We start from the raw sequence: 25,287 nt of genomic DNA, 5'->3' as shown, positions 1-25,287 counted from the left end.
AGCAACTGGTGTGGCTGAAATAGCTGAATCCACTAATTTGAAGGGGTGTCCACATACTTTTGTATATAGTGTAGTTCTACCTGGAAACAAAATGGGTCCTCCTATGGGAACACCCAAAGAACCCTTTTGGAACCCTTTTTTCTAAGAAACTACAGCCTCTTCTCCTCTTTCTCCCTCCCTCTCTCCCTCCCTGTACCTCTCTCCCTGTGTTGCTGCCAGCTTCTCTCCCTCTCTGTCTTCCTGTGTTGCTGCCAGCTTCTCTCCCTCTCTGTCTTCCTGTGTTGCTGCCAGCTTCTCTCCCTCTCTGTCTTCCTGTGTTGCTGCCAGCTTCTCTCCCTCTCTGTCTTCCTGTGTTGCTGCCAGCTTCTCTCCCTCTCTGTCTCCCTGTGTTGCTGCCAGCTTCTCTCCCTCTCTGTCTTCCTGTGTTGCTGCCAGCTTCTCTCCCTCTCTGTCTTCCTGTGTTGCTGCCAGCTTCTCTCCCTCTCTGTCTTCCTGTGTTGCTGCCAGCTTCTCTCCCTCTCTGTCTTCCTGTGTTGCTGCCAGCTTCTCTCCCTCTCTGTCTTCCTGTGTTGCTGCCAGCTTCTCTCCCTCTCTGTCTTCCTGTGTTGCTGCCAGCCTCTCTCCCTCTCTGTCTTCCTGTGCACTCAGCTTGTTTTTCTTCTTGCCTCTGCCTCCCTACCCTCCTTCTCTTCCTTGCCTCTCTCTCTCTTCCCTCTGTCTGTTGCTGCCTGCCCTGCTCCTGACATGTCCTACCTCCCCCCCTCTCTATTCCACTCTACCCTGCCTCTCTCTCTCTCCATCACTGTTGTTCCCCATCTCTTTCTCTGCTCTCTATGTTCAGTGGTGCAACATGAGGCAGTTTGTGGCTATCTGTCTGTTTGGACTCTCAGCTCTGCTCCACGGTGAGTGACTTTCATGTTCTCTCTCTCTCTGTGTGTGTATGTGTGTGTGTGTTGTGTATGTGTTTCCACGTGTACGTACACTATGTGCAAGTCCATTGATATTTGAGAACTCAACCTTACAGTTCCAGCTGTATAGCAGAGAGAGAAGAGAGGAGAGGGAAATGAACAGAGAGGGAGGAGAGAAGAGGAGCAGGAATAAAGGGAGACAAGGGAGAGGAATGATCACAGAGCTTACAGGTTAGAATGTTGTTTATCACAGTTGTAAAAATCCAACTCTCCTGTCAATTTTAATCCATCATTGGTTGATGTGTTCCTCTCTGCACCAGCAGCAGTATCTTAGATGGCTAACATCTTGTGACTGTATACTGATATGGTACCATCTTGTGACTGCATATTGATATGGTACCATCTTGTGACTGTATACTGATATGGTACCATCTTGTGACTGTATACTGATATGGTACCATCTTGTGACTGTATACTGATATGGTACCATCTTGTGACTGCATATTGATATGGTACCATCTTGTGACTGCATATTGATATGGTACCATCTTGTGACTGTATATTGATATGGTACCATCTTGTGACTGCACATTGATATGGTGCCATCTTGTGACTGCATATTGATATGGTACCATCTTGTGACTGCATATTGATATGGTACCATCTTGTGACTGCATATTGATATGGTACCATCTTGTGACTGCATATTGATATGGTACCATCTTGTGACTGCATATTGATATGGTACCATCTTGTGACTGCATATTGATATGGTACCATCTTGTGACTGCATATTGATATGGTACCATCTTGTGACTGCATATTGATATGGTACCACCTTGTGACTCCATATTGATATGGTACCATCTTGTGACTGCATATTGATATGGTACCATCTTGTGACTGCATATTGATATGGTACCACCTGGAATGCAATACATTGCAATACAACACAACAAATTAATCTCCACAAAGGCCCTTTACAAGCTTTGTGGTACATAATAGCATATTACATACAAACGCAACATGCTGTTATAAAGACTGTACTCTACTGTATGTGGGTCTACATTACATTCACTAGTTCTATATATTTATATATTTCTTAATTCCTTTCTTTTACTTTTAAATTTGTGTGTGTTGTTGTGAATTGTTAGATACTACACGCTACACCTGCAATAACATCTGCTAAATATGTGTATGTGACCAATAACCTTTAATTTGATTAGATTTTTAGTTAGACATTGCTTCCGAATTTCATCAACTGCACAGATACATAAAGTCTGATACAGTTGTGAAACAGGAGTGAGTGAAGTCAGTCCACGATGGAGCTGCTAGAAGTGAGGTTCCTGGTCCTCCTGTCTGTCTGTCTGTCTGTCTGTCTGTCTGTCTGTCTGTCTGTCTGTCTGTCTGTCTGTCTGTCTGTCTGTCTGTCTGTCTGTCTGTCTGTCTGTCTGTCTGTCTGTCTGTCTGTCTGTCTGTCTGCCTGCCTGCCTGCCTGCCTGCCTGCCTGCCTGTCTGTCTGCCTGTCTGTCTGTCTGTCTGTCTGTCTGTCTGTGTTTGTTTGTTTGTCTGTATGTCTGAGTGGAGGGTTTTAGTGTTTAAGGCGTCACTATTTCCAGTGTGGAATAGATCAGACGTTTTAACGGCCACAGAGAGACTAGTCAATCCCCTTAAAGATAGAGTCAGCGGAATGACGTTGCACGAGCAGCACCGCAGATATTACGATGAGCAAGATGCAAGACTTTGCTCTCACACAGTCACACACAGTATCTGCTTTTGTGCACAGGTTCGCTTCACGCTATTACAACATGGTAGCCACTGGACCAAAAGAGGGGTTTAACCTCACTCTCCAACATTCTTAGTTGTTGCAGAAATTGACCCACTATCCTGTTTACTTTGTTCAGCTACGTCATATTGCTGACTCTACCTTTAACAATTAATGGGCCTGTCTGGATACTATCTCCCTCTCTTCAGTCTCTCTCCTCTTGATTATCCTCTTTCTCCCTCTCTTCACTCTCTCTCTTCTTGATTCTCCTCATTCTTCTTCTCTCGCCTAATTTTTCTCCCTCTCTTCACTCTCTCCTCTTGATTCTCCTCTTTCTCCCTCTCTTCACTCTCTCCTCTTGATTCTCCTCTTTCACCCTCTCTTCATGTCCCGCCCCCTGCCTCTTCCAGTCATCTATAAATCTCTGTACTCGTTTTCAAAGCAGCTTTGTTTAAAACAAACCTCTTTGGGATAGGCGGGACGCAAATGTCTCAACTGGCCAATTGCCAGGGAAAATGCAGAGCGCCAGATTCAAATAAAATACTATAAAACAATGTATGTAAGGGAAGTCGACAAGTCAGATCCGTAACTTCGGGATAAGGGTTGGCTCTAAGGGCTGGGGTCGGTCGGGCTGGGGTGCGAAGTGGGGCTGGGCTCGAGCCGCGGCTGCTCCGCCGCTCTTCTCTCCCCACTGCTGGAAGTTTGTTGTGCGGTCCATTTCGTGGACTCTCGTTTGTGGTCTCGCAAGGAGCTGCTTACGGGGGTTCATTGGGGTGGTGTCCATCGGCGTGCAGAAGGTGGATTGGTGGGGGTTGGGTTGGAGGTTGGCAGCAGCGACTCTGGACGCGTGCAGGGCCCTTTTTGCGGATCTCCCCAGCTACGGTGCTCGTTGGCCTCGTTTACGTGGGGTCTCCCCCCTTTTTCCTCTCTCTACCCTACTGATGTGAAATTTGAAAACCCCTTGGTTAACATAGAGATTCTCGGAACATCAGGTGGGGGGAAATGAACTATATTCTGGTAATCCGACCAATTGAACATATGCGGTGGTACTTAATGAATATGATGTCAGTTCGGTTATCATCTGAGACATTCTCATCAATGATAAGATGACATAAACTCTACAGTGGAAAGTCTGCACATTGTAGTTATCGGATTCACATGGAATTGTTGTTCAATTTAGATGTTTGAATATACAATTATTGGTGAAGAGATTAAATGTAATTTTAGCTTCTAAATGAGAGATTTGGGTTTTCATAAGGTTAGGGCTCTGCTCAATCAGTGGCCCGCCCCTGTGAAGAGACATGGGCTGTAGACTGTGAAACACGCCCTTCTCCCTCCACTATATAAGCCCTTGATGACAAAAAGCAAGCAGAGCAGAAACGGGCTACTCTTTACTCTTGACTGATGTACAGTTGAAGTCAGAAGTTTACATACATACAAATACATTTAAACTCATTTTTCACAATTCCTGACATTTAATCCTAGTAATAAATTCCCTGTCTTAGGTCAGTTAGGATCACCACTTTATTTTGAGAATGTGAAATGTCAGGATGATAGTAGAGAGAGAATGATTTATTTCAGATTTTTCTTTCATCACATTCACAGTGGGTCAGAAGTTTACAAACACACAATTAGTATTTGTTAGCATTGCTTTTAAATTGTTTAACTTCGGTCAAACGTTTCGGGTAGCCTTCCACAAGCTTCCCACAATAAGTTGGGTGAATTGTGGCCCATTCCCCCTGACAGAGCTGGTGTAACTGAGTCAGGTTTGTAGGCCTCCTTGCTCGCACACACCTTTTCAGTTCTGCCAACAAATGTTCTATAGAAGAAGGTCAGGGCTTTGTGATGGTGTTCTTCGGCTTGCAAGCCTCCACCTTTTTCCTCCAAACATAACGATGATCATTATGGCCAAAAAATTATATTTTTGTTTCATCAGACCAGAGGACATTTCTCCAAAAAGTATGTTCTTTGTCCCCATGTGTAGTTGCAAACCGTAGTCTGGCTTTTTTATGGAGGTTTTGGAGCAGTGGCTTCTTCCTTGCTGAGCGGCCTTTCAGGTTATGTTGATATAGGACTCGTTTTACTGTGGTTATAGATACTTTTGTACCAGTTTCCTCCAGCATCTTCACAAGGTCCTTTGCTGTTGTTCTGGGATTGATTTGCATTTTCGCACCAAAGTGCTTTCATCTCTAGGAGACAGAACACGTCTCCTTCCTGAGCGGTATGACGGCTGCGTGGTCCCATGGTGTTAATACTTGCGTACTATTGTTTGTACAGATGAACGTGGTACCTTCAGGCGTGGTCTTGGCTGATTTCTTTTGATTTTCCCATGATGTCAAGGAAAGAGGCACTGAGTTTGAAGGTAGGCCTTGAAATACATCCACAGGTATACCTCCAATTGACTCAAATTATGTCAATTAGCCAATCAGAAGCTTCTAAAGCCATGACATAATTTTATGGAATTTTCCAAGCTGTTTAAAGGCACAGTCAACTTAGTGTATGTAAACTTCTGACTCACTGGAATTGTGATACAATGAATTATAAGTGAAATAATCTGTCTGTAAACAATTACTATTGTCATGCACAAAGTAGATGTCCTAACCGACTTGCCAAAACTATAGTTTGTTAACAAGAAAATGTGTGGAGTGGTTGAAAAACAAGCTTTAATTACCTGCTCGTTGAACATCTCATTCCAAAGTCCCCCCCCCCCCCACCAAAGTTGCACCACTGCATTTTTCCTTCTGTCTACCGGAATGTAGCTGTCTCTTTGTAACTGTCCATTCTGTCTACAGGAATGTAGCTGTCTCTTTGTAACGATCCATTCTGTCTACAGGAATGTAGTTGTCTCTTTGTAACGGTCCATTCTGTCTACAGGAATGTAGCTGTCTCTTTGTAACTGTGCATTCTGTCTACAGGAATGTAGCTGTTTCTTTGTAACGGTCCATTCTGTCTACAGGAATGTAGCTGTCTCTTTGTAACTGTCCATTCTGTCTACAAGAATGTAGTTATCTCTTTGTAACTGTCCATTCTGTCTACAGGAATGTAGCTGTCTCTTTGTAACTGTCCATTCTGTCTACAGGAATGTAGCTGTCTCTTTGTAACTGTCCATTCTGTCTACAGGAATGTAGCTGTCTCTTTGTAACTGTCCATTCTGTCTACAGGAATGTAGTTGTCTCTTTGTAACTGTCCATTCTGTCTACAGGAATGTAGCTGTCTCTTTGTAACTGTCCATTCTGTCTACAGGAATGTAGCTGTCTCTTTGTAACTGTCCATTCTGTCTACAGGAATGTAGCTGTCTCTTTGTAACTGTCCATTCTGTCTACAGGAATGTAGCTGTCTCTTTGTAACTGTCCATTCTGTCTACAGGAATGTAGTTGTCTCTTTGTAACGGTCCATTCTGTCTACAGGAATGTAGCTGTCTCTTTGTAACTGTGCATTCTGTCTACAGGAATGTAGCTGTTTCTTTGTAACGGTCCATTCTGTCTACAGGAATGTAGCTGTCTCTTTGTAACTGTCCATTCTGTCTACAGGAATGTAGTTGTCTCTTTGTAACTGTCCATTCTGTCTACAGGAATGTAGCTGTCTCTTTGTAACTGTCCATTCTGTCTACAGGAATGTAGCTGTCTCTTTGTAACTGTCCATTCTGTCTACAGGAATGTAGTTGTCTCTTTGTAACTGTCCATTCTGTCTACAGGAATGTAGCTGTCTCTTTGTAACTGTCCATTCTGTCTACAGGAATGTAGCTGTCTCTTTGTAACTGTCCATTCTGTCTACAGGAATGTAGCTGTCTCTTTGTAACTGTCCATTCTGTCTACAGGAATGTAGCTGTCTCTTTGTAACTGTCCATTCTGTCTACAGGAATGTAGCTGTCTCTTTGTAACGGTCCATTCTGTCTACAGGAATGTAGTTGTCTCTTTGTAACTGTCCATTCTGTCTACAGGAATGTAGCTGTCTCTTTGTAACGGTCCATTCTGTCTACAGGAATGTAGTTGTCTCTTTGTAACTGTCCATTCTGTCTACAGGAATGTAGCTGTCTCTTTGTAACGGTCCATTCTGTCTACAGGAATGTAGTTGTCTCTTTGTAACTGTCCATTCTGTCTACAGAAATGTAGCTGTCTCTTTGTAACGGTCCATTCTGTCTACCGGAATGTAGCTGTCTCTTTGTAACTGTCCATTCTGTGTACAGGAATGTAGCTGTCTCTTTGTAACGGTCCATTCTGTCTACAGGAATGTAGCTGTCTCTTTGTAACTGTCCATTCTGTCTACAGGAATGTAGCTGTCTCTTTGTAACTGTCCATTCTGTCTACAGGAATGTAGCTGTCTCTTTGTAACTGTCCATTCTGTCTACCGGAATGTAGCTGTCTCTTTGTAACGGTCCATTCTGTCTACAGGAATGTAGTTGTCTCTTTGTAACGGTCCATTCTGTCTACCGAAATGTAGCTGTCTCTTTGTAACTGTCCATTCTGTCTACAGGAATGTAGTTGTCTCTTTGTAACTGTCCATTCTGTCTACAGGAATGTAGCTGTCTCTTTGTAACGGTCCATTCTGTCTACAGGAATGTAGCTGTCTCTTTGTAACTGTCCATTCTGTCTACAGGAATGTAGCTGTCTCTTTGTAACGGTCCATTCTGTCTACAGGAATGTAGCTGTCTCTTTGTAACTGTCCATTCTGTCTACAGGAATGTAGCTGTCTCTTTGTAACTGTCCATTCTGTCTACAGGAATGTAGTTGTCTCTTTGTAACTGTCCATTCTGTCTACAGGAATGTAGCTGTCTCTTTGTAACTGTCCATTCTGTCTACAGGAATGTAGCTGTCTCTTTGTAACTGTCCATTCTGTCTACAGGAATGTAGCTGTCTCTTTGTAACTGTCCATTCTGTCTACAGGAATGTAGCTGTCTCTTTGTAACTGTCCATTCTGTCTACAGGAATGTAGTTGTCTCTTTGTAACGGTCCATTCTGTCTACAGGAATGTAGCTGTCTCTTTGTAACTGTGCATTCTGTCTACAGGAATGTAGCTGTTTCTTTGTAACGGTCCATTCTGTCTACAGGAATGTAGCTGTCTCTTTGTAACTGTCCATTCTGTCTACAGGAATGTAGTTGTCTCTTTGTAACTGTCCATTCTGTCTACAGGAATGTAGCTGTCTCTTTGTAACTGTCCATTCTGTCTACAGGAATGTAGCTGTCTCTTTGTAACTGTCCATTCTGTCTACAGGAATGTAGTTGTCTCTTTGTAACTGTCCATTCTGTCTACAGGAATGTAGCTGTCTCTTTGTAACTGTCCATTCTGTCTACAGGAATGTAGCTGTCTCTTTGTAACTGTCCATTCTGTCTACAGGAATGTAGCTGTCTCTTTGTAACTGTCCATTCTGTCTACAGGAATGTAGCTGTCTCTTTGTAACTGTCCATTCTGTCTACAGGAATGTAGCTGTCTCTTTGTAACTGTCCATTCTGTCTACAGGAATGTAGCTGTCTCTTTGTAACTGTCCATTCTGTCTACCGAAATGTAGCTGTCTCTTTGTAACGATCCATTCTGTCTACAGGAATGTAGCTGTCTCTTTGTAACTGTCCATTCTGTCTACAGGAATGTAGTTGTCTCTTTGTAACGGTCCATTCTGTTTACAGGAATGTAGTTGTCTCTTTGTAACTGTCCATTCTGTCTACACGAATGTAGTTGTCTCTTTGTAACGATCCATTCTGTCTACAGGAATGTAGCTGTTTCTTTGTAACGGTCCATTCTGTCTACAGGAATGTAGTTGTCTCTTTGTAACTGTCCATTCTGTCTACATGAATGTAGCTGTCTCTTTGTAACGGTCCATTCTGTCTACAGGAATGTAGCTGTCTCTTTGTAACGGTCCATTCTGTCTACAGGAATGTAGTTGTCTCTTTGTAACTGTCCATTCTGTCTACAGGAATGTAGCTGTCTCTTTGTAACGGTCCATTCTGTCTACAGGAATGTAGTTGTCTCTTTGTAACGGTCCATTCTGTCTACAGGAATGTAGCTGTCTCTTTGTAACTGTCCATTCTGTCTCCTCTGTCTTCTTATTCTGTCCCTCTCGTCATTGCCCTCTCTCTCTCCCGCTCTTCTCCCTCATCCTCATCCTTTTCCTTATCCCCCTCTCTTTCCCTCCCCCTCTCTCAGTATCTGAGCAGGGTCCCCACCAGCGTAATCTATTGAGGGAGCTACTGAGGGATTATAACCGTATGGAGAGACCTGTTGCCAACGACTCTCTACCACTCACTGTCCGATTCTCCTACACTCTCTTACAAGTCATGAATGTGGTACGCTACCATGTTCTCTTATACATTCATATAAACACGCACGCACGCACGCACGCACGCACGCACGCACGCACGCACACACGCACACACACACACACACACACACACTAATTGAACTGTCTTCATCTTATTCCAGGATGAGAAAAACCAGATCCTCACCACTAATGCCTGGCTTCAGATGGTGAGGATGACCCTGCATGTGTGTCCATGCCCGCTTGTGTGTGTGTGTGGCTCCCTGACTGCGTTTAGACAGGCAGCCCAATTCTGTAATTTCTTTCACTAATTGGTATTTTGCTCTGAAAAAGATCTGATGTGAAAAGATCTGATGTGATTGGTCAAAATATCAATTAGTGGAAAGATATCAGATTTGGTCTGCCTGTGTAAACACAGCCCCTGTAACCTTAATAATTTATTGACTGGATTTGTATAGCAATGGTTTGACCACTACCTTCAGTGGAACCAGTCAGAGTACCCTGGAGTAAAAACCCTTCGCTTCACTACTGACCAGGTCTGGATACCTGATATACTACTGTACAACAGGTGTGGGTCTCTCTCTCTCTCTCTCTCTAAAAATGTATTTGTTTATTAAAATTTAAATATCAAGGCAACCAGCTGCAATAGGATTTATAGTTTGCTCAACTGTAAAGGATAGATAGCAAGAGCTTTACATACGTGCGTTGTACTATATACTGAGTTAGGAAGGACACCTGTATCTTTGTAGTGACTGGGTGCATTGATACACCATCCAAAATGGAATTAATAACACCATGCTCCAAGGGGTATTCAATGTCTGATTTTCTTTTACGTCTCTACCAATAGGTGCCCCTCTTTGCGAGGAATTGGAAAATATCCCTGGTCTTTGTGATTGAATCTGTTTGAAATTCACTTCTCGACTGAGGGACCTTACAGATAATTGTATGTGTGGGGTACAGAGATTAGGTAAAGAACCATGTTAAAAACTAATATTGCACACAGAGCAAGCAATATATATATATTTAAAAAAAAGTTGAATACTTATTGACTCAAGACAATCAGCTTTTCATTTTTAATTAATTTCAAAACATTTCTAAAAAACGTAATTCAACTTTCACATTATGGGGTACTTCGTGTTGTCCAGTGACACAAAATCTCAAAGTAATCCATTTTAAATTCAGGCTGTAACACAACAAAATATGGATCAAGTCAAGGGGTTGTGTCACGGATCCCCCCGGTACTACTGCTCATTCCATTCACCAGCTCCGGAGGTACTACGGCTCATTCCATTCACCAGCTCCGGAGGTACTACTGCTCATTCCATTCACCAGCTCCGGAGGTACTACTGCTCATTCCATTCACCAGCTCCGGAGGTACTACTGCTCATTCCATTCACCAGCTCCGGAGGTACTACTGCTCATTCCATTCACCAGCTCCGGAGGTACTACTGCTCATTCCATTCACCAGCTCCGGAGGTACTACTGCTCATTCCATTCACCAGCTCCGGAGGTACTACTGCTCATTCCATTCACCAGCTCCGGAGGTACTACTGCTCATTCCATTCACCAGCTCCGGAGGTACTACTGCTCATTCCATTCACCAGCTCCAGAGGTCTACGTCACTGGCCTTCTAGGCGTCACTGGATTCATTACCACCAACCACAGACTGTCTTGTCTCATTACGCACCCCTGGTTCCCATTCCCCCTGATTAGTATGTTATATATGTGCCCTCTGTTCCCCATTGTCCTTGTCGGTTACTGTTACCATGTCCCTTGGTCCTGTGAGTACCTGTGCTGTTGTTTTGGCTTCCATGATACGTGTTATTGTGTACTTGTTTTACGGGCCTCGTATTATTTAGAGGTTTACACCTCACTCTTATGTTTGGGTGTAGAGAATAAAACCACCTATTACGCATTCCTGCACCTGTCTCCAATCATTAGACAACGTGAAAGGTTGTGAATACTTTATGACCTACATTATAATAAGTTACATATTAGTGATGAGTTGTTCGCAAATGAACAGCTCTTTTTGATGAACGTCTGGAACCATATTGTATCTGTGAATGAGGCATTCATTTGACTCACTGCTACTACTGCTTTAGGAGCTCCAGACAACCATTCTCTGAAGCTATTCATTCCTCACTGCAGGAACAGTAGGTAGTGAGGAGAGAGCCAAGCAATCTAATTTTGTCAATTAAAATGTATTTGAACTCACATTTCACTATCTGCATAATGGTAGGGAACATTTTAGGCTTTATATTATAAATATGCTATTTTTTATGTTTCACACATTTTTTTATGCACTACTAAATAAAGAGCCGTTTGGGAGCCAAATGAACGGCTCATTTAGGTGAACGGCAACAAAGATCTGGCTTCCCAAAAAATACTCATCACTACTTACACCCTAACACAGTGATCTGAAACTCCTGGTTTACAGGCCACATCAAGCCTGCAAGTCCTATTAGAATTCCTATTAGAATCTAGCCAGAGTTAAGATATCCAGATTAATAGATTGGATTAGTTCAGAAAAATGCCTTTTGTCTTTGTGTAGCATAAGCTTAATCAGCCAAACAATGTGTATGCAAAAACACAGGTATTAAAACAAAAAAAATCATCCTGTAATAAAGCATGCTGGGAAATATGTTAATGATGGGCATGGCTTTGAGCAAACTAGAATCTAGTGTTGAGAAAACAGCTGGTTGCCTTGATATTTTAATTTAAATAAATTTAAATGCTATTTTGAAGTTCACTCAACCCAGAGAATAATGCTGATTAAGCAACTGGTTAAGTTAAAGTATACACACACACACACACACACACACACACACACACACACACACCTTGCTGAACTTTCTTTTTTGTCCTTCTCAGTGCTCATGATAAGTTTGATGCCACCTTTAAGAGCTATGTGCTGGTCAACTCCAGTGGATTCTGTGAGTACCTCCCTCCAGGTAAGTCTATAGATCAACCTTTCTCTCTTTTTATTCTTCCCTGACCTTCCCCTCTCTCATTTTAGTTTAACATAGATATAGGGGAGAGTGGGGTAAGTTGAGACAAGGAGTAAGTTGAGCCACACTGGTTTCTAATAAATCATACACAACATTTATAATTTGATCAAATATTTAGGAAGAGGTCATTTCAAGGAGTCTGTGAATGAAGAAAGTACATCGAAAAAGTGGTAAGCAAGTTAGGTCCAAAAAAAGTATTTTCACCAAGTCAAACAAATATATTGTGTTAGATGTTTTATGATGCTTATATCTAAACCAAGGTAGATCATTTAACATTCTTGAAAATGTAAGTGTTTTACATCCTTCAAAAGATTAGAATCTTGGTTATCAAACTACGTTTTCCGATTTAAAATAGCTATTACAGAGAACAAATACCATGCTTTTGTTTGAGAAGAGCGATCAACAACAAAAAAACATTTTCCACCATGACAGTATTGACACATTCACATCTGAATGTAAAATTATGACTTACATTCTGATATCTTGCTCTTATTTCTCTTCCTGAGGGTCCCAGTGATCAAATGAAGTGCCGTTTTCTTTGATGAAATCCATTTTATAGCCTAAAATGAAACATTTTGTAAACCGTTTGTGTCGTGAATTCCATCTCTATCAACTTTTAACAGAGCTTTCAACGTAATTACACACAGTAAACAATCGTTTATCTAGTCATAGTTGGTTTCAGTGCAAACTTCTGGATGTTTGCAACACAGCCAAACTTGATTGTTTTTTTTTGCGGGGAGTATTGACTGAAGTGAACTGATTTGAAGACAACGAGCAATGACTTCATTGCGCACCAATAATATCAGCGAAGCTTCGTTGATTGACTGTATTTCTGCCCAATGACCACTGATGTTCTTGAAATCTAACTGGGTAGATAGCCAATGAGCTGAGGTAAACGCCAGTATGTGATGGTTATGGGTTGGACCACCATCCCTTGTTTGTAAACGCACGTGTAACGAACTTCATTCTCGCTTTGACCATCAGAGTAGGTGCAGTCACGCTTGTTACGCACAGCAGTGTTTTGGAAAGTAGTATTTTGGAAAGTGTTTTTTCAACGATTTCATTGAAGACATCATGGCGAATAAATCAGGAAAAGCGAAATCCAAGTCTAAGTATACAGATTTGCACCAGATTATAGAAGAGATTGATTGATTGATTGATTGAGTGTTATGAATCAGACATTGAGGAGCTGTTTCTGCAAGGACAGGACGTACTTCTGGACGGGTAGGTGCTAATGCCGTTTTATGAAATATAAATATGTATATACAGTGGGGCAAAAAAGTATTTAGTCAGCCACCAATTGTGCAAGTTCTCCCAATTAAAAATATGAGAGAGGCCTGTAATTTTCATCATAGGTACACTTCAACTATGACAGACAAAATGAGAAATAAAAATCCAGAAAATCACATTGTAGGATTTTTAATGAATTTTTTTGCAAATTATGGTGGAAAATAAGTATTTGGTCAATACCAAAAGTTTATCGCAATACTTTGTTATATACCCTTTGTTGGCAATGACAGAGGTCAAACATTTTCTGTAAGTCTTCACAAGGTTTTCACACACTGTTGCTGGTATTTTGGCCCATTCCTCCATGCAGATCTCCCCTAGAGCAGTGATGTTTTGGGGCTGTTGCTGGGCAACACGGACTTTCAACTCCCTCCAAAGATTTTCTATGGGGTTGAGATCTGGAGACTGGCTAGGCCACTCCAGGACCTTGAAATGCTTCTTACGAAGCCACTCCTTCGTTGCCCGGGCGGTGTGTTTGGGATCATTGTCATGCTGAAAGACCCAGCCACGTTTCATCTTCAATGCCCTTGCTGATGGAAGGAGGTTTTCACTCAAAATCTCACGATACATGGCCCCATTCATTCTTTCCTTTACACGGATCAGTCGTCCTGGTCCCTTTGCAGAAAAACAGCCCCAAAGCATGATGTTTCCACCCCCATGCTTCACAGTAGGTATGGTGTTCTTTGGATGCAACTCAGCATTCTTTGTCCTCCAAACACGATGAGTTGAGTTTTTCCCAAAAAGTTATATTTTGGTTTCATCTGACCATATGACATTCTCCCAATCTTTTCTGGATCATCGAAATGCTCTCTAGCAAACTTCAGACAGGCCTGGACATGTACTGGCAGGGGGACACAGGCAGGGGGACACGTCTGGCATTGCAGGATTTGAGTCCCTGGCGGCGTAGTGTGTTGCTGATGGTTAGGCTTTGTTACTTTTGTCCCAGCTCTCTGCAGGTCATTCACTAGGTGGTTCTGGGAGTTTTGCTCACCGTTCTTGTGATCATTTTGACCCCACAGGGTGAGATCTTGCGTGGAGCCCCAGAACGAGGGAGATTATCAGTGGTCTTGTATGTCTTCCATTTCTTAATAATTGCTCCCACAGTTGATTTCTTCAAACCAAGCTGCTTACCTATTGCAGATTCAGTCTTCCCAGCCTGGTGCAGGTCTACAATTGTGTTTCTGGTGTCCTTTGACAGCTCTTTGGTCTTGGCCATAGTGGAGTTTGGAGTGTGACTGTTTGAGGTTGTGAACAGGTGTCTTTTATACAGATAACAAGTTCAAACAGGTGCCATTAATAAAGGTATCGAGTGGAGGACAGAGGAGCCTCTTAAAGAAGAAGTTACAGGTCTGTGAGAGCCAGAAATCTTGCTTGTTTGTAGGTGACCAAATACTTATTTTCCACCATAATTTGCAAATAAATGTGCAAATTTCTCATTTTGTCTGTCATAGTTGAATTGTACCTATGATGAATATTACAGGCCTCTCTCATCTTTTTAAGTGGGAGAACTTGCACAATTGGTGGCTGACTAAATACTTTTTTGCCCCACTGTATATTGTTTTTGCAAAAAAATAAATATATATATACATTTCCATATGAATTAGCCATTGGGTGCTGTTGGGGGGAGAGCTTGTGTGGGACACCTGGGTGACTTCATACTAAATGTCATGTAGCTCACCCATTCCTGAAGTTATCAGTCTGAAACTTTGCACACCTACGGTTGCCCTCTTGTGTTATCCATCCAAATGATCTCCAGAATCCTATCTGTCTGTGTGGCTATTCTAGTACATGTGAAAGATGATGCTACAACAATAAAAAACAGAAAACGTATGCTCTTTCTTTCTTTCTCTTTTCTTCCACCAGATCTACTGTGTTATATTCTCCTACATTCAATTAACATTTCCACAAACGTCATAATGTTTCCATTCTAATGATACCAAGAATATGCATATCCTTGCCTCTGGGGCTGAGCTACAGGCAGTTAGATTAGGGTATGTCTTCAGGCGGAAATTGAGAACAAGGGATGCAGCCATAACAGGTTAAGGATTCTCTTACTTTAGACACACACATACATTCCTTCTTCCACAATGGTTATCATTTCCATTACCCCCTTGTCCATGCTACATAACCTCTTTATTAGGAACTAACATTATTAATCAGATATTGTAAAACAGGGTAGAGTTTAATTAGTTATAGTTCTATTTCAATTTACACATTGTTTAGTCATTATTCATAAAATTCCTAACATTTCCTGTCCCAGGTATTTTTAGCAGTGCGTGTGAAGTGGACGTGCGTTGGTTTCCCTTTGACGTCCAGAAATGTGAGCTGAAGTTTGGCTCGTGGACGTTTGACGGCTGGCTGCTGGACCTCCAGATGCAGGAGGCTGACCTGTCAGGATACATGTCCAATGGAGAGTGGGAACTGCTGGGTGAGAGAGCTCTGTCTGCCCCTGACCCAGGTTGTCCCTCCTCCTTTACCCCCCCCTCTCTTCTTTTCCATCCCTCTTGTATCTGTCTCTCCTCTCTCTTATTTTCCAATCTCTCACTCCCTCTTTCCTGCCCCCTCTTGTAGGTGTACCAGGTGATCGTCATGAGATATTTTATGAGTGCTGTACAGAGCCCTACTCTGACGTGACCTTTGTTGTGACCCTACGACGGAGAACTCTGTTCTACGCTCTCAACCTCCTCGTCCCCTGTGTTCTCATCTCCTCCTTGACACTGTTGGTGTTTCTACTGCCAGCCCAATCGGGGGAGAAGATCGGTCTGGGTGAGGAAAGGGGGAGGAGGAAAGGGGGAGGGAGAGGAGGAGGAAGAAGGGAGAGGCAGAGGGAGAGGAGTAGGACAGGGGGTGGGAGAAGAGGAGTATAAAAGGGAGAAGGGATGGAGACAGGAGAGATGTTGGAGGTGAAAAGGGGAGGTCTGAGGCACTGGAACATGTAAAATATGATGAAAATAGGGAAGATGACGAGGTGTAAGGGAAGATGACGAGGTGTAAGGGAAGATGATGAGGTGTAAGGGAAAGATAGAAGAGAAAGAAATTACAGTTCAGAGTGATGAAAAATAAATCAGGTGTTAGAGATGGAGAGATGAGATAATGGTCCTGCTGTATGACTGTCCTGCTGTATGACTCTCTCTCTCTCTCTCTCTCTCTCAGAGATGGAGGGAGAGAAGGGGAGGGAAAGAGATGGAGGGAGAGAAGGGGTGTGGGTAGGGGAGGGACAGAGATAGAGGGAGAGGAGGGGTGTGGGTAGGGGAGGGACAGAGATAGAGGGAGAGAAGGGGTGTGGGTAGGGGAGGGACAGAGATAGAGGGAGAGAAGGGGTGTGGGTAGGGGAGGGACAGAGATAGAGGGAGAGAAGGGGTGTGGGTAGGGGAGGGACAGAGATGAAGGGAGAGAAGGGGTGTGGGTAGGGAGGGACAGAGATGGAGGGAGAGAAGGGGGGTGGGGAGATGGAGGACAGTGATAGAGGGAGAGAAGGGGTGTGGGTAAGGGAGGGACAGTGATAGAGGGAGAGAAGGGGTGTGGGTAGGGGAGGGAAAGAGATGGAGGGAGAGAAGGGGTGTGGGTAGGGGAGGGACAGAGATAGAGGGAGAGGAGGGGTGTGGGTAGGGGAGGGACAGAGATAGAGGGAGAGAAGGGGTGTGGGTAGGGGGAGGGACAGAGATAGAGGGAGAGAAGGGGTGTGGGTAGGGGAGGGACAGAGATAGAGGGAGAGAAGGGGTGTGGGTAGGGGAGGGACAGAGATAGAGGGAGAGAAGGGGTGTGGGTAGGGGAGGGACAGAGATAGAGGGAGAGGAGGGGGCAGAGATGGAGGGAGAGAAGGCGTGTGGGTAGGGGAGGGACAGAGATAGAGGGAGAGAAGGGGTGTGGGTAGGGGAGGGACAGAGATGGAGGGAGAGAAGGGGTGTGGGTAGGGGAGGGACAGAGATGGAGGGAGAGAAGGGGGTGGGGAGATGGAGGACAGTGATAGAGGGAGAGAAGGGGGGGGGAGGGAGGGACAGAGATAGAGGGAGAAAAGGGAGAAGGGAGGGCCAGAGATGGGGGAGAGGTGGATGGGTGGGGTGAGTTGGCAGAGAGATGGAGAATTGTACTACCCACAAGTATTGCTGTATTTCCCAGTGTAATAATATCCTTTTCCCCATCTCTCTCTCCAGGCATTACAATTCTTCTCTCTCAGACTTTCTTCATGTTGCTGGTGGCTGAGATTATGCCAGCTACCTCAGACTGCATACCACTGATAGGTCAGTGAATGTGTGTGTGTGTGTGTGTGTGGGTGTGCGTCTCTGTATAAGTGTACTATAATACTGTGCCTCCATCCTAGGTCAGTATTTTGTGAGTACCATGGTTACCGTAGGGATGTCAGTGGTGGCGACTGTAGTTGTACTTCAATACCATCACCACGACCCCAACAGTGGAGACATGCCTCAATGGGTGAGGCTCTCTGTCTGTCTACTGATTATGACGTGTGTCTGTGACTGTCTGTGTGTGTGTTCCTATCATATCTGTGAATGTCTGGACCTTGTGTGTGTCCTGTCCTCTTCTATCAGGTGCAGTTTGTTCTGCTGCAGTACATTACCTGGTTCCTCTTATCTACTTACTTTACAGTGCATTCGGAAAGTATTCAGACCCCTTTTCTATTTCCAATTTATGTTACGTTACAGCCTTATTCTAAAATTGATTAAATCGTTTTTCCCATCAATCTACACACAATATCCTATAATGACAAAGCAAAAACAGGTGTTTAGAAGTGTTTGCAAATGTATATATATATATATATATATATATATATATATATATATATATATATATGAAAAAAATATTTAAAAAAATGAAATATCACATTTCCATAAGTATTCAGACCCTTTACTCAGTACTTTGTTGAAGCACCGTTATCAGTAATTATGGGTCTTCTTGGGTAGGACGCTACAAGCTTGCGCACTTGTGTTTGGGGAGTTTTTCTCATTCTTCTCTACAGATCCTCTCAAGCTCTGTCGGGTTGGATGGGTAGCGTCGCTGCACAATTATTTTCAGGTGGCTCCAGAGATGTTCAATCGGGTTCAAATCCGGGCTCTGGCTAGGCCACTCAAGGACATTCAGAGACTTGTCCTGAAGTCACTCCTGTGTTGCCTTGGCTGTGTGGTTAGGGTCATTGTCCTGTTGCAAGGCGAACCTTTGCCCCAGTCTGAAGTCCTGAGCGCGCTGGAGCAGGTTTTCATCAAGGATATCTCTGTACTTTGCTCTGTTCATCTTTCACTCGATCCTGACTAGTCTCCCAGTCCCTTCCTCTGAAAAACACCCCCACAGCATGTTTCTGCCACCGCCATGCTTCAATGTAGGGATGGTATCAGGTTTCCTCCAGACGTGAGGCTTGGCATTCAGGTCAAAGAGTTCAATCTTGGTTTCATCAGACCAGAGAATATTGTTTCTCATGGTCTGAGAGTCCTTTGGGTGCTTTTTTGCAGGTGTTTGACACAATCCTGTCTCAGAGCTCTACGGACAATTCCTACAATCTCATGGCTTGGTTTTTGCTCTGGACCTTATATAGACTGGTGTGTGCCTTTCCAAATCATGTCAAATCAATTGAATTTACCACAGGTGGATTCCAAACAAGTTGTAGAAACATTTCAAGAATGATGAATGGAAACAGGATGCACCTGAGCTCAATTTTTAGTCTCATAACAAAGGTTCTGAATACTTATGTAAATAAGGTATTTCTGTTTTTTATATTTCATAAATGTTCAAACATACCTGTTTTTGCTTTGTCATTATAGGGTATTTTGTGTTGATTGATGAGGAAAAATGTTTATTTAATCCATTTTAGAATAAGGCTGTAATGTAACAAAATGTGTAAAAAGGAAAGGGGTCTGAATACTTTCCAAATGCATTGTGTTCTGTGTGTGTGTGTCCTCTCCCTCTCTCAGTTGGTTCTGCCACAGAAGGTCCCTGGGTCCTCTTACTTACTTACTGTGTGTGTGTCTCTCAGGTTGAGTTGGTTCTACTCCAGTGGGTTCCCTGGTTTCTGAGGATGAAGTGTCCAGAAGATTGGGGTGAGCTCACACCCCAACACAGCCCCTCCAACCCCCAGACCAAGACCTGCTCCTCTGCCCCCACCACCACCACCACCACCACCACCCCAGCCCCCTTAACCTTCCCCCAGAGCCTCACCTCTCTGCAGGCCAGTCTAAGCCAGCTCAGCCAGCCCCTACCACACCCACCTTCCAACCCTACCCTCCAGTCCTATCCCAACCATAACCCAAACCTCCAGCCTAATATCCACCTTAACCCAAATCGATATCCCCAGCCCCTTCTTAACCTACACTCCAACCTACACCCCAATCTCCCCTCCATCCCCCACGCTCAGCCCAATGGACATCTGCCATACATGGCCTTCCAGAGTCCTCCTGAACCTGACCCTGCTGTCACCTGGAGAGGAGGAAGAGGAGGAGGAGAAGAAAGAAGGGGTTCTGACACCCGCATCCTCCACCACCACCCACCCTCTTCCACAATGTTGGGTAGCCCCCTGCCACAACCCCCCACATCTCCAGACCCTGACCCCTCATCCTCAGGTTCCAGCTGTGTGGAGGATGGGGCTGGGGCAAGTGGAGTGGGTACTTGCCATGCCCAGGTCAGGGTGTTCCAGGCTGGGGAAGCGGAGGCCCAGCTCCAGGCCCTGCTGGTGGAGGTACGGTTCCTGGCCGAGGGTCTCCGTGAGCAGGACCACAGGGTGAGCGTGGCAGAGAAGTGGCAGTTTGCAGCAGTGGTCATTGATCGTCTGTGTCTGGTGGGGTTCAGTGTGTTCAACATCATTTGTACCATTGCAATCCTCATGGCCGCACCCAACTTTGCAGAGGCCGCCTCCAAGGACTTCTTCTGAGAATCATTGCCACCACTCCCCCCAAAAAATGCAAAAAACATATATCCATATTTCTGCCAAGATGCGCTTTTAAGATCAGATTGACAAGTTATAACGCACATTTATTGCATTTGATGCATTCAGAGTCTTTGGGGATTTTAATTTGGGGTAAATGGAGGTTGGCATACCCATGCTTAAGCTTATTTAAAGCCGCTATGCTGCATCAGTTGGGCTACAGGTTATAATTCTTTTAAAGAGACATTTTAAAAAGTCACCAGAAGTGACCATCTAACAGTCCTAAAAAATATATTTAAAAACATCCCGGGGGTTCATGCCCCCGGACCCCCCCAGAAAGGGAGTGGGAGACTATGGAGCAATTTCAGTGGGAACATAAATTGTATTTGAATTCCATAATTTATGTATTATGATATTGAATTTAAATTCTGTGCAATTGCTGTGCCTTTCTTCTGTCTTCCGGGTCTTAATGCCCAGTTTGGCTAATGTAGGGAGTTATGTGTCAAATCCTTCACTGATGATGATGTTATTGTCCTGTGTTAATGAATGTGATATGTGTGATGATGGGAACTGGACAGAGAGGGGTCAGAAGACATATTGGGCTGGCACCAGGTTCTGTGGCTTCAGCTCAGCTGAGCACTGCTTCAAACAAAAGAACCATACACACACACGAACACACACTAATAAATAAAACATAACTGGTTGTTGGCAGACTGTCTGGAGGAACTACAATAGGTGTCAGTCTACGTTTTGCATCTCAAAATAAATAATCTTATTTTCTACGTCTTTTCTGGACAGTCTCCCTCCGATCGAAGACGCAGAGACAGAGAGTAGTTAACAGAGACGCAGAGGGAGAGAGTAGTTAACAGAGACAGAGAGTAGTTAACAGAGACGCAGAGGGAGAGGTGGAGGAAGGGAAGGAGAGGGAGAGATGCAGAGACAGAGAGTAGTTAACAGAGACGCAGAGGGAGAGAGTAGTTAACAGAGACAGAGCGTAGTTAACAGAGACACAGAGACAGAGAGTAGTTAACAGAGACGCAGAGGGAAAGAGTAGTTAACAGAGACAGAGAGTAGTTAACAGAGACGCAGAGGGAGAGAGTAGTTAACAGAGACAGAGAGTAGTTAACAGAGACAGAGAGTAGTTAACAGAGACGCAGAGGGAGAGGTGGAGGAAGGGAAGGAGAGGGAGAGATGCAGAGACAGAGAGTAGTTAACAGAGACGCAGAGGGAGAGAGTAGTTAACAGAGACAGAGCGTAGTTAACAGAGACACAGAGACAGAGAGTAGTTAACAGAGACGCAGAGGGAGAGAGTAGTTAACAGAGACAGAGAGTAGTTAACAGAGACAGAGAGTAGTTAACAGAGACGCAGAGGGAGAGAGTATTTAACAGAGACGCAGAGGGAGAGAGTAGTTAACAGAGACGCAGAGGGAGAGAGTAGTTAACAGAGACAGAGAGTAGTTAACAGAGACGCAGAGGGAGAGAGTAGTTAACAGAGACGCAGAGGGAGAGAGTAGTTAACAGAGACAGAGAGTAGTTAACAGAGACGCAGAGGGAAAGAGTAGTTAACAGAGACAGAGAGTAGTTAACAGAGACAGAGAGTAGTTAACAGAGACGCAGAGGGAGAGAGTAGTTAACAGAGACAGAGAGTAGTTAACAGAGACGCAGAGACAGAGAGTAGTTAACAGAGACGCAGAGACAGAGAGTAGTTAACAGAGACGCAGAGACAGAGAGTAGTTAACAGAGACAGAGAGTAGTTAACAGAGACAGAGAGTAGTTAACAGAGACGCAGAGGGAAAGAGTAGTTAACAGAGACAGAGAGTAGTTAACAGAGACGCAGAGACAGAGAGTAGTTAACAGAGACGCAGAGGGAGAGAGTAGTTAACAGAGACAGAGAGTAGTTAACAGAGACAGAGAGTAGTTAACAGAGACGCAGAGGGAGAGAGTAGTTAACAGAGACAGAGAGTAGTTAACAGAGACGCAGAGGGAAAGAGTAGTTAACAGAGACAGAGAGTAGTTAACAGAGACAGAGAGTAGTTAACAGAGACGCAGAGGGAAAGAGTAGTTAACAGAGACAGAGAGTAGTTAACAGAGACAGAGAGTAGTTAACAGAGACGCAGAGGGAGAGGTGGAGGAAGGGAAGGAGAGGGAGAGATGCAGAGACAGAGAGTAGTTAACAGAGACGCAGAGGGAGAGAGTAGTTAACAGAGACAGAGCGTAGTTAACAGAGACACAGAGACAGAGAGTAGTTAACAGAGACGCAGAGGGAGAGAGTAGTTAACAGAGACAGAGAGTAGTTAACAGAGACAGAGAGTAGTTAACAGAGACGCAGAGGGAGAGAGTATTTAACAGAGACGCAGAGGGAGAGAGTAGTTAACAGAGACGCAGAGGGAGAGAGTAGTTAACAGAGACAGAGAGTAGTTAACAGAGACGCAGAGGGAGAGAGTAGTTAACAGAGACGCAGAGGGAGAGAGTAGTTAACAGAGACAGAGAGTAGTTAACAGAGACGCAGAGGGAAAGAGTAGTTAACAGAGACAGAGAGTAGTTAACAGAGACAGAGAGTAGTTAACAGAGACGCAGAGGGAGAGAGTAGTTAACAGAGACAGAGAGTAGTTAACAGAGACGCAGAGACAGAGAGTAGTTAACAGAGACGCAGAGGGAGAGAGTAGTTAACAGAGACGCAGAGACAGAGAGTAGTTAACAGAGACGCAGAGACAGAGAGTAGTTAACAGAGACAGAGAGTAGTTAACAGAGACGCAGAGGGAAAGAGTAGTTAACAGAGACAGAGAGTAGTTAACAGAGACGCAGAGACAGAGAGTAGTTAACAGAGACGCAGAGGGAGAGAGTAGTTAACAGAGACAGAGAGTAGTTAACAGAGACAGAGAGTAGTTAACAGAGACGCAGAGGAGAGAGTAGTTAACAGAGACAGAGAGTAGTTAACAGAGACGCAGAGGAAAGAGTAGTTAACAGAGACAGAGAGTAGTTAACAGAGACAGAGAGTAGTTAACAGAGACGCAGAGGGAAAGAGTAGTTAACAGAGACAGAGAGTAGTTAACAGAGACAGAGAGTAGTTAACAGAGACGCAGAGCGAGAGAGTAGTTAACAGAGACAGAGTAGTTAACAGAGACAGAGAGTAGTTAACAGAGACGCAGAGGGAGAGAGTAGTTAACAGAGACAGAGAGTAGTTAACAGAGACGCAGAGGGAAAGAGTAGTTAACAGAGACAGAGAGTAGTTAACAGAGACGCAGAGGGAGAGAGTAGTTAACAGAGACAGAGAGTAGTTAACAGAGACGCAGAGACAGAGAGTAGTTAACAGAGACGCAGAGACAGAGAGTAGTTAACAGAGACGCAGAGACAGAGAGTAGTTAACAGAGACGCAGAGACAGAGAGTAGTTAACAGAGACAGAGAGTAGTTAACAGAGACGCAGAGGGAGAGGTGGAGGAAGGGAAGGAGAGGGAGAGATGCAGAGACAGAGAGTAGTTAACAGAGACGCAGAGGGAGAGAGTAGTTAACAGAGACAGAGCGTAGTTAACAGAGACACAGAGACAGAGAGTAGTTAACAGAGACGCAGAGGGAAAGAGTAGTTAACAGAGACAGAGAGTAGTTAACAGAGACGCAGAGGGAGAGAGTAGTTAACAGAGACAGAGAGTAGTTAACAGAGACAGAGAGTAGTTAACAGAGACGCAGAGGGAGAGGTGGAGGAAGGGAAGGAGAGGGAGAGATGCAGAGACAGAGAGTAGTTAACAGAGACGCAGAGGGAGAGAGTAGTTAACAGAGACAGAGCGTAGTTAACAGAGACACAGAGACAGAGAGTAGTTAACAGAGACGCAGAGGGAGAGAGTAGTTAACAGAGACAGAGAGTAGTTAACAGAGACAGAGAGTAGTTAACAGAGACGCAGAGGGAGAGAGTAGTTAACAGAGACGCAGAGGGAGAGAGTAGTTAACAGAGACGCAGAGGGAGAGAGTAGTTAACAGAGACAGAGAGTAGTTAACAGAGACGCAGAGGGAGAGAGTAGTTAACAGAGACAGAGAGTAGTTAACAGAGACGCAGAGGGAAAGAGTAGTTAACAGAGACGCAGAGGGAGAGAGTAGTTAACAGAGACAGAGAGTAGTTAACAGAGACGCAGAGGGAAAGAGTAGTTAACAGAGACAGAGAGTAGTTAACAGAGACAGAGAGTAGTTAACAGAGACGCAGAGGGAGAGAGTAGTTAACAGAGACAGAGAGTAGTTAACAGAGACGCAGAGACAGAGAGTAGTTAACAGAGACGCAGAGGGAGAGAGTAGTTAACAGAGACGCAGAGACAGAGAGTAGTTAACAGAGACGCAGAGACAGAGAGTAGTTAACAGAGACAGAGAGTAGTTAACAGAGACGCAGAGGGAAAGAGTAGTTAACAGAGACAGAGAGTAGTTAACAGAGACGCAGAGACAGAGAGTAGTTAACAGAGACGCAGAGGGAGAGAGTAGTTAACAGAGACAGAGAGTAGTTAACAGAGACAGAGAGTAGTTAACAGAGACGCAGAGGGAGAGAGTAGTTAACAGAGACAGAGAGTAGTTAACAGAGACGCAGAGGGAAAGAGTAGTTAACAGAGACAGAGAGTAGTTAACAGAGACAGAGAGTAGTTAACAGAGACGCAGAGGGAAAGAGTAGTTAACAGAGACAGAGAGTAGTTAACAGAGACAGAGAGTAGTTAACAGAGACGCAGAGCGAGAGAGTAGTTAACAGAGACAGAGTAGTTAACAGAGACAGAGAGTAGTTAACAGAGACGCAGAGGGAGAGAGTAGTTAACAGAGACAGAGAGTAGTTAACAGAGACGCAGAGGGAAAGAGTAGTTAACAGAGACAGAGAGTAGTTAACAGAGACGCAGAGGGAGAGAGTAGTTAACAGAGACAGAGAGTAGTTAACAGAGACGCAGAGACAGAGAGTAGTTAACAGAGACGCAGAGACAGAGAGTAGTTAACAGAGACGCAGAGACAGAGAGTAGTTAACAGAGACGCAGAGACAGAGAGTAGTTAACAGAGACAGAGAGTAGTTAACAGAGACGCAGAGGGAGAGGTGGAGGAAGGGAAGGAGAGGGAGAGATGCAGAGACAGAGAGTAGTTAACAGAGACGCAGAGGGAGAGAGTAGTTAACAGAGACAGAGCGTAGTTAACAGAGACACAGAGACAGAGAGTAGTTAACAGAGACGCAGAGGGAAAGAGTAGT

At 44.1% G+C, this 25,287-nt stretch overlaps 1 protein-coding gene across 1 annotated transcript; it reads left to right on the top strand.

Annotated features, from left to right (window-relative positions):
• Positions 1–714: 714 nt before the first annotated feature.
• On the top strand, positions 715–20,335 carry LOC115125758 (neuronal acetylcholine receptor subunit alpha-7-like). Its single transcript, XM_065027787.1, has 10 exons — positions 715–902; positions 8,812–8,951; positions 9,088–9,132; positions 9,382–9,491; positions 11,795–11,874; positions 15,479–15,646; positions 15,790–15,984; positions 17,373–17,459; positions 17,540–17,649; positions 19,202–20,335. The coding sequence occupies exons 1-10, from the start codon at positions 851–853 to the stop codon at positions 20,090–20,092; spliced, it is 1,878 nt and encodes a 625-aa protein (XP_064883859.1). The 5' UTR covers positions 715–850; the 3' UTR covers positions 20,093–20,335.
• Positions 20,336–25,287: the final 4,952 nt, after the last annotated feature.

This window comes from Oncorhynchus nerka, linkage group LG14 (assembly GCF_034236695.1).
Source record: "Oncorhynchus nerka isolate Pitt River linkage group LG14, Oner_Uvic_2.0, whole genome shotgun sequence".
Classification (NCBI taxonomy): Eukaryota; Metazoa; Chordata; class Actinopteri; order Salmoniformes; family Salmonidae; genus Oncorhynchus; species Oncorhynchus nerka.
The sequence above is the reverse complement of the archived record's forward strand: the minus strand, read 5'-3'. Positions and strand labels throughout refer to the sequence as shown.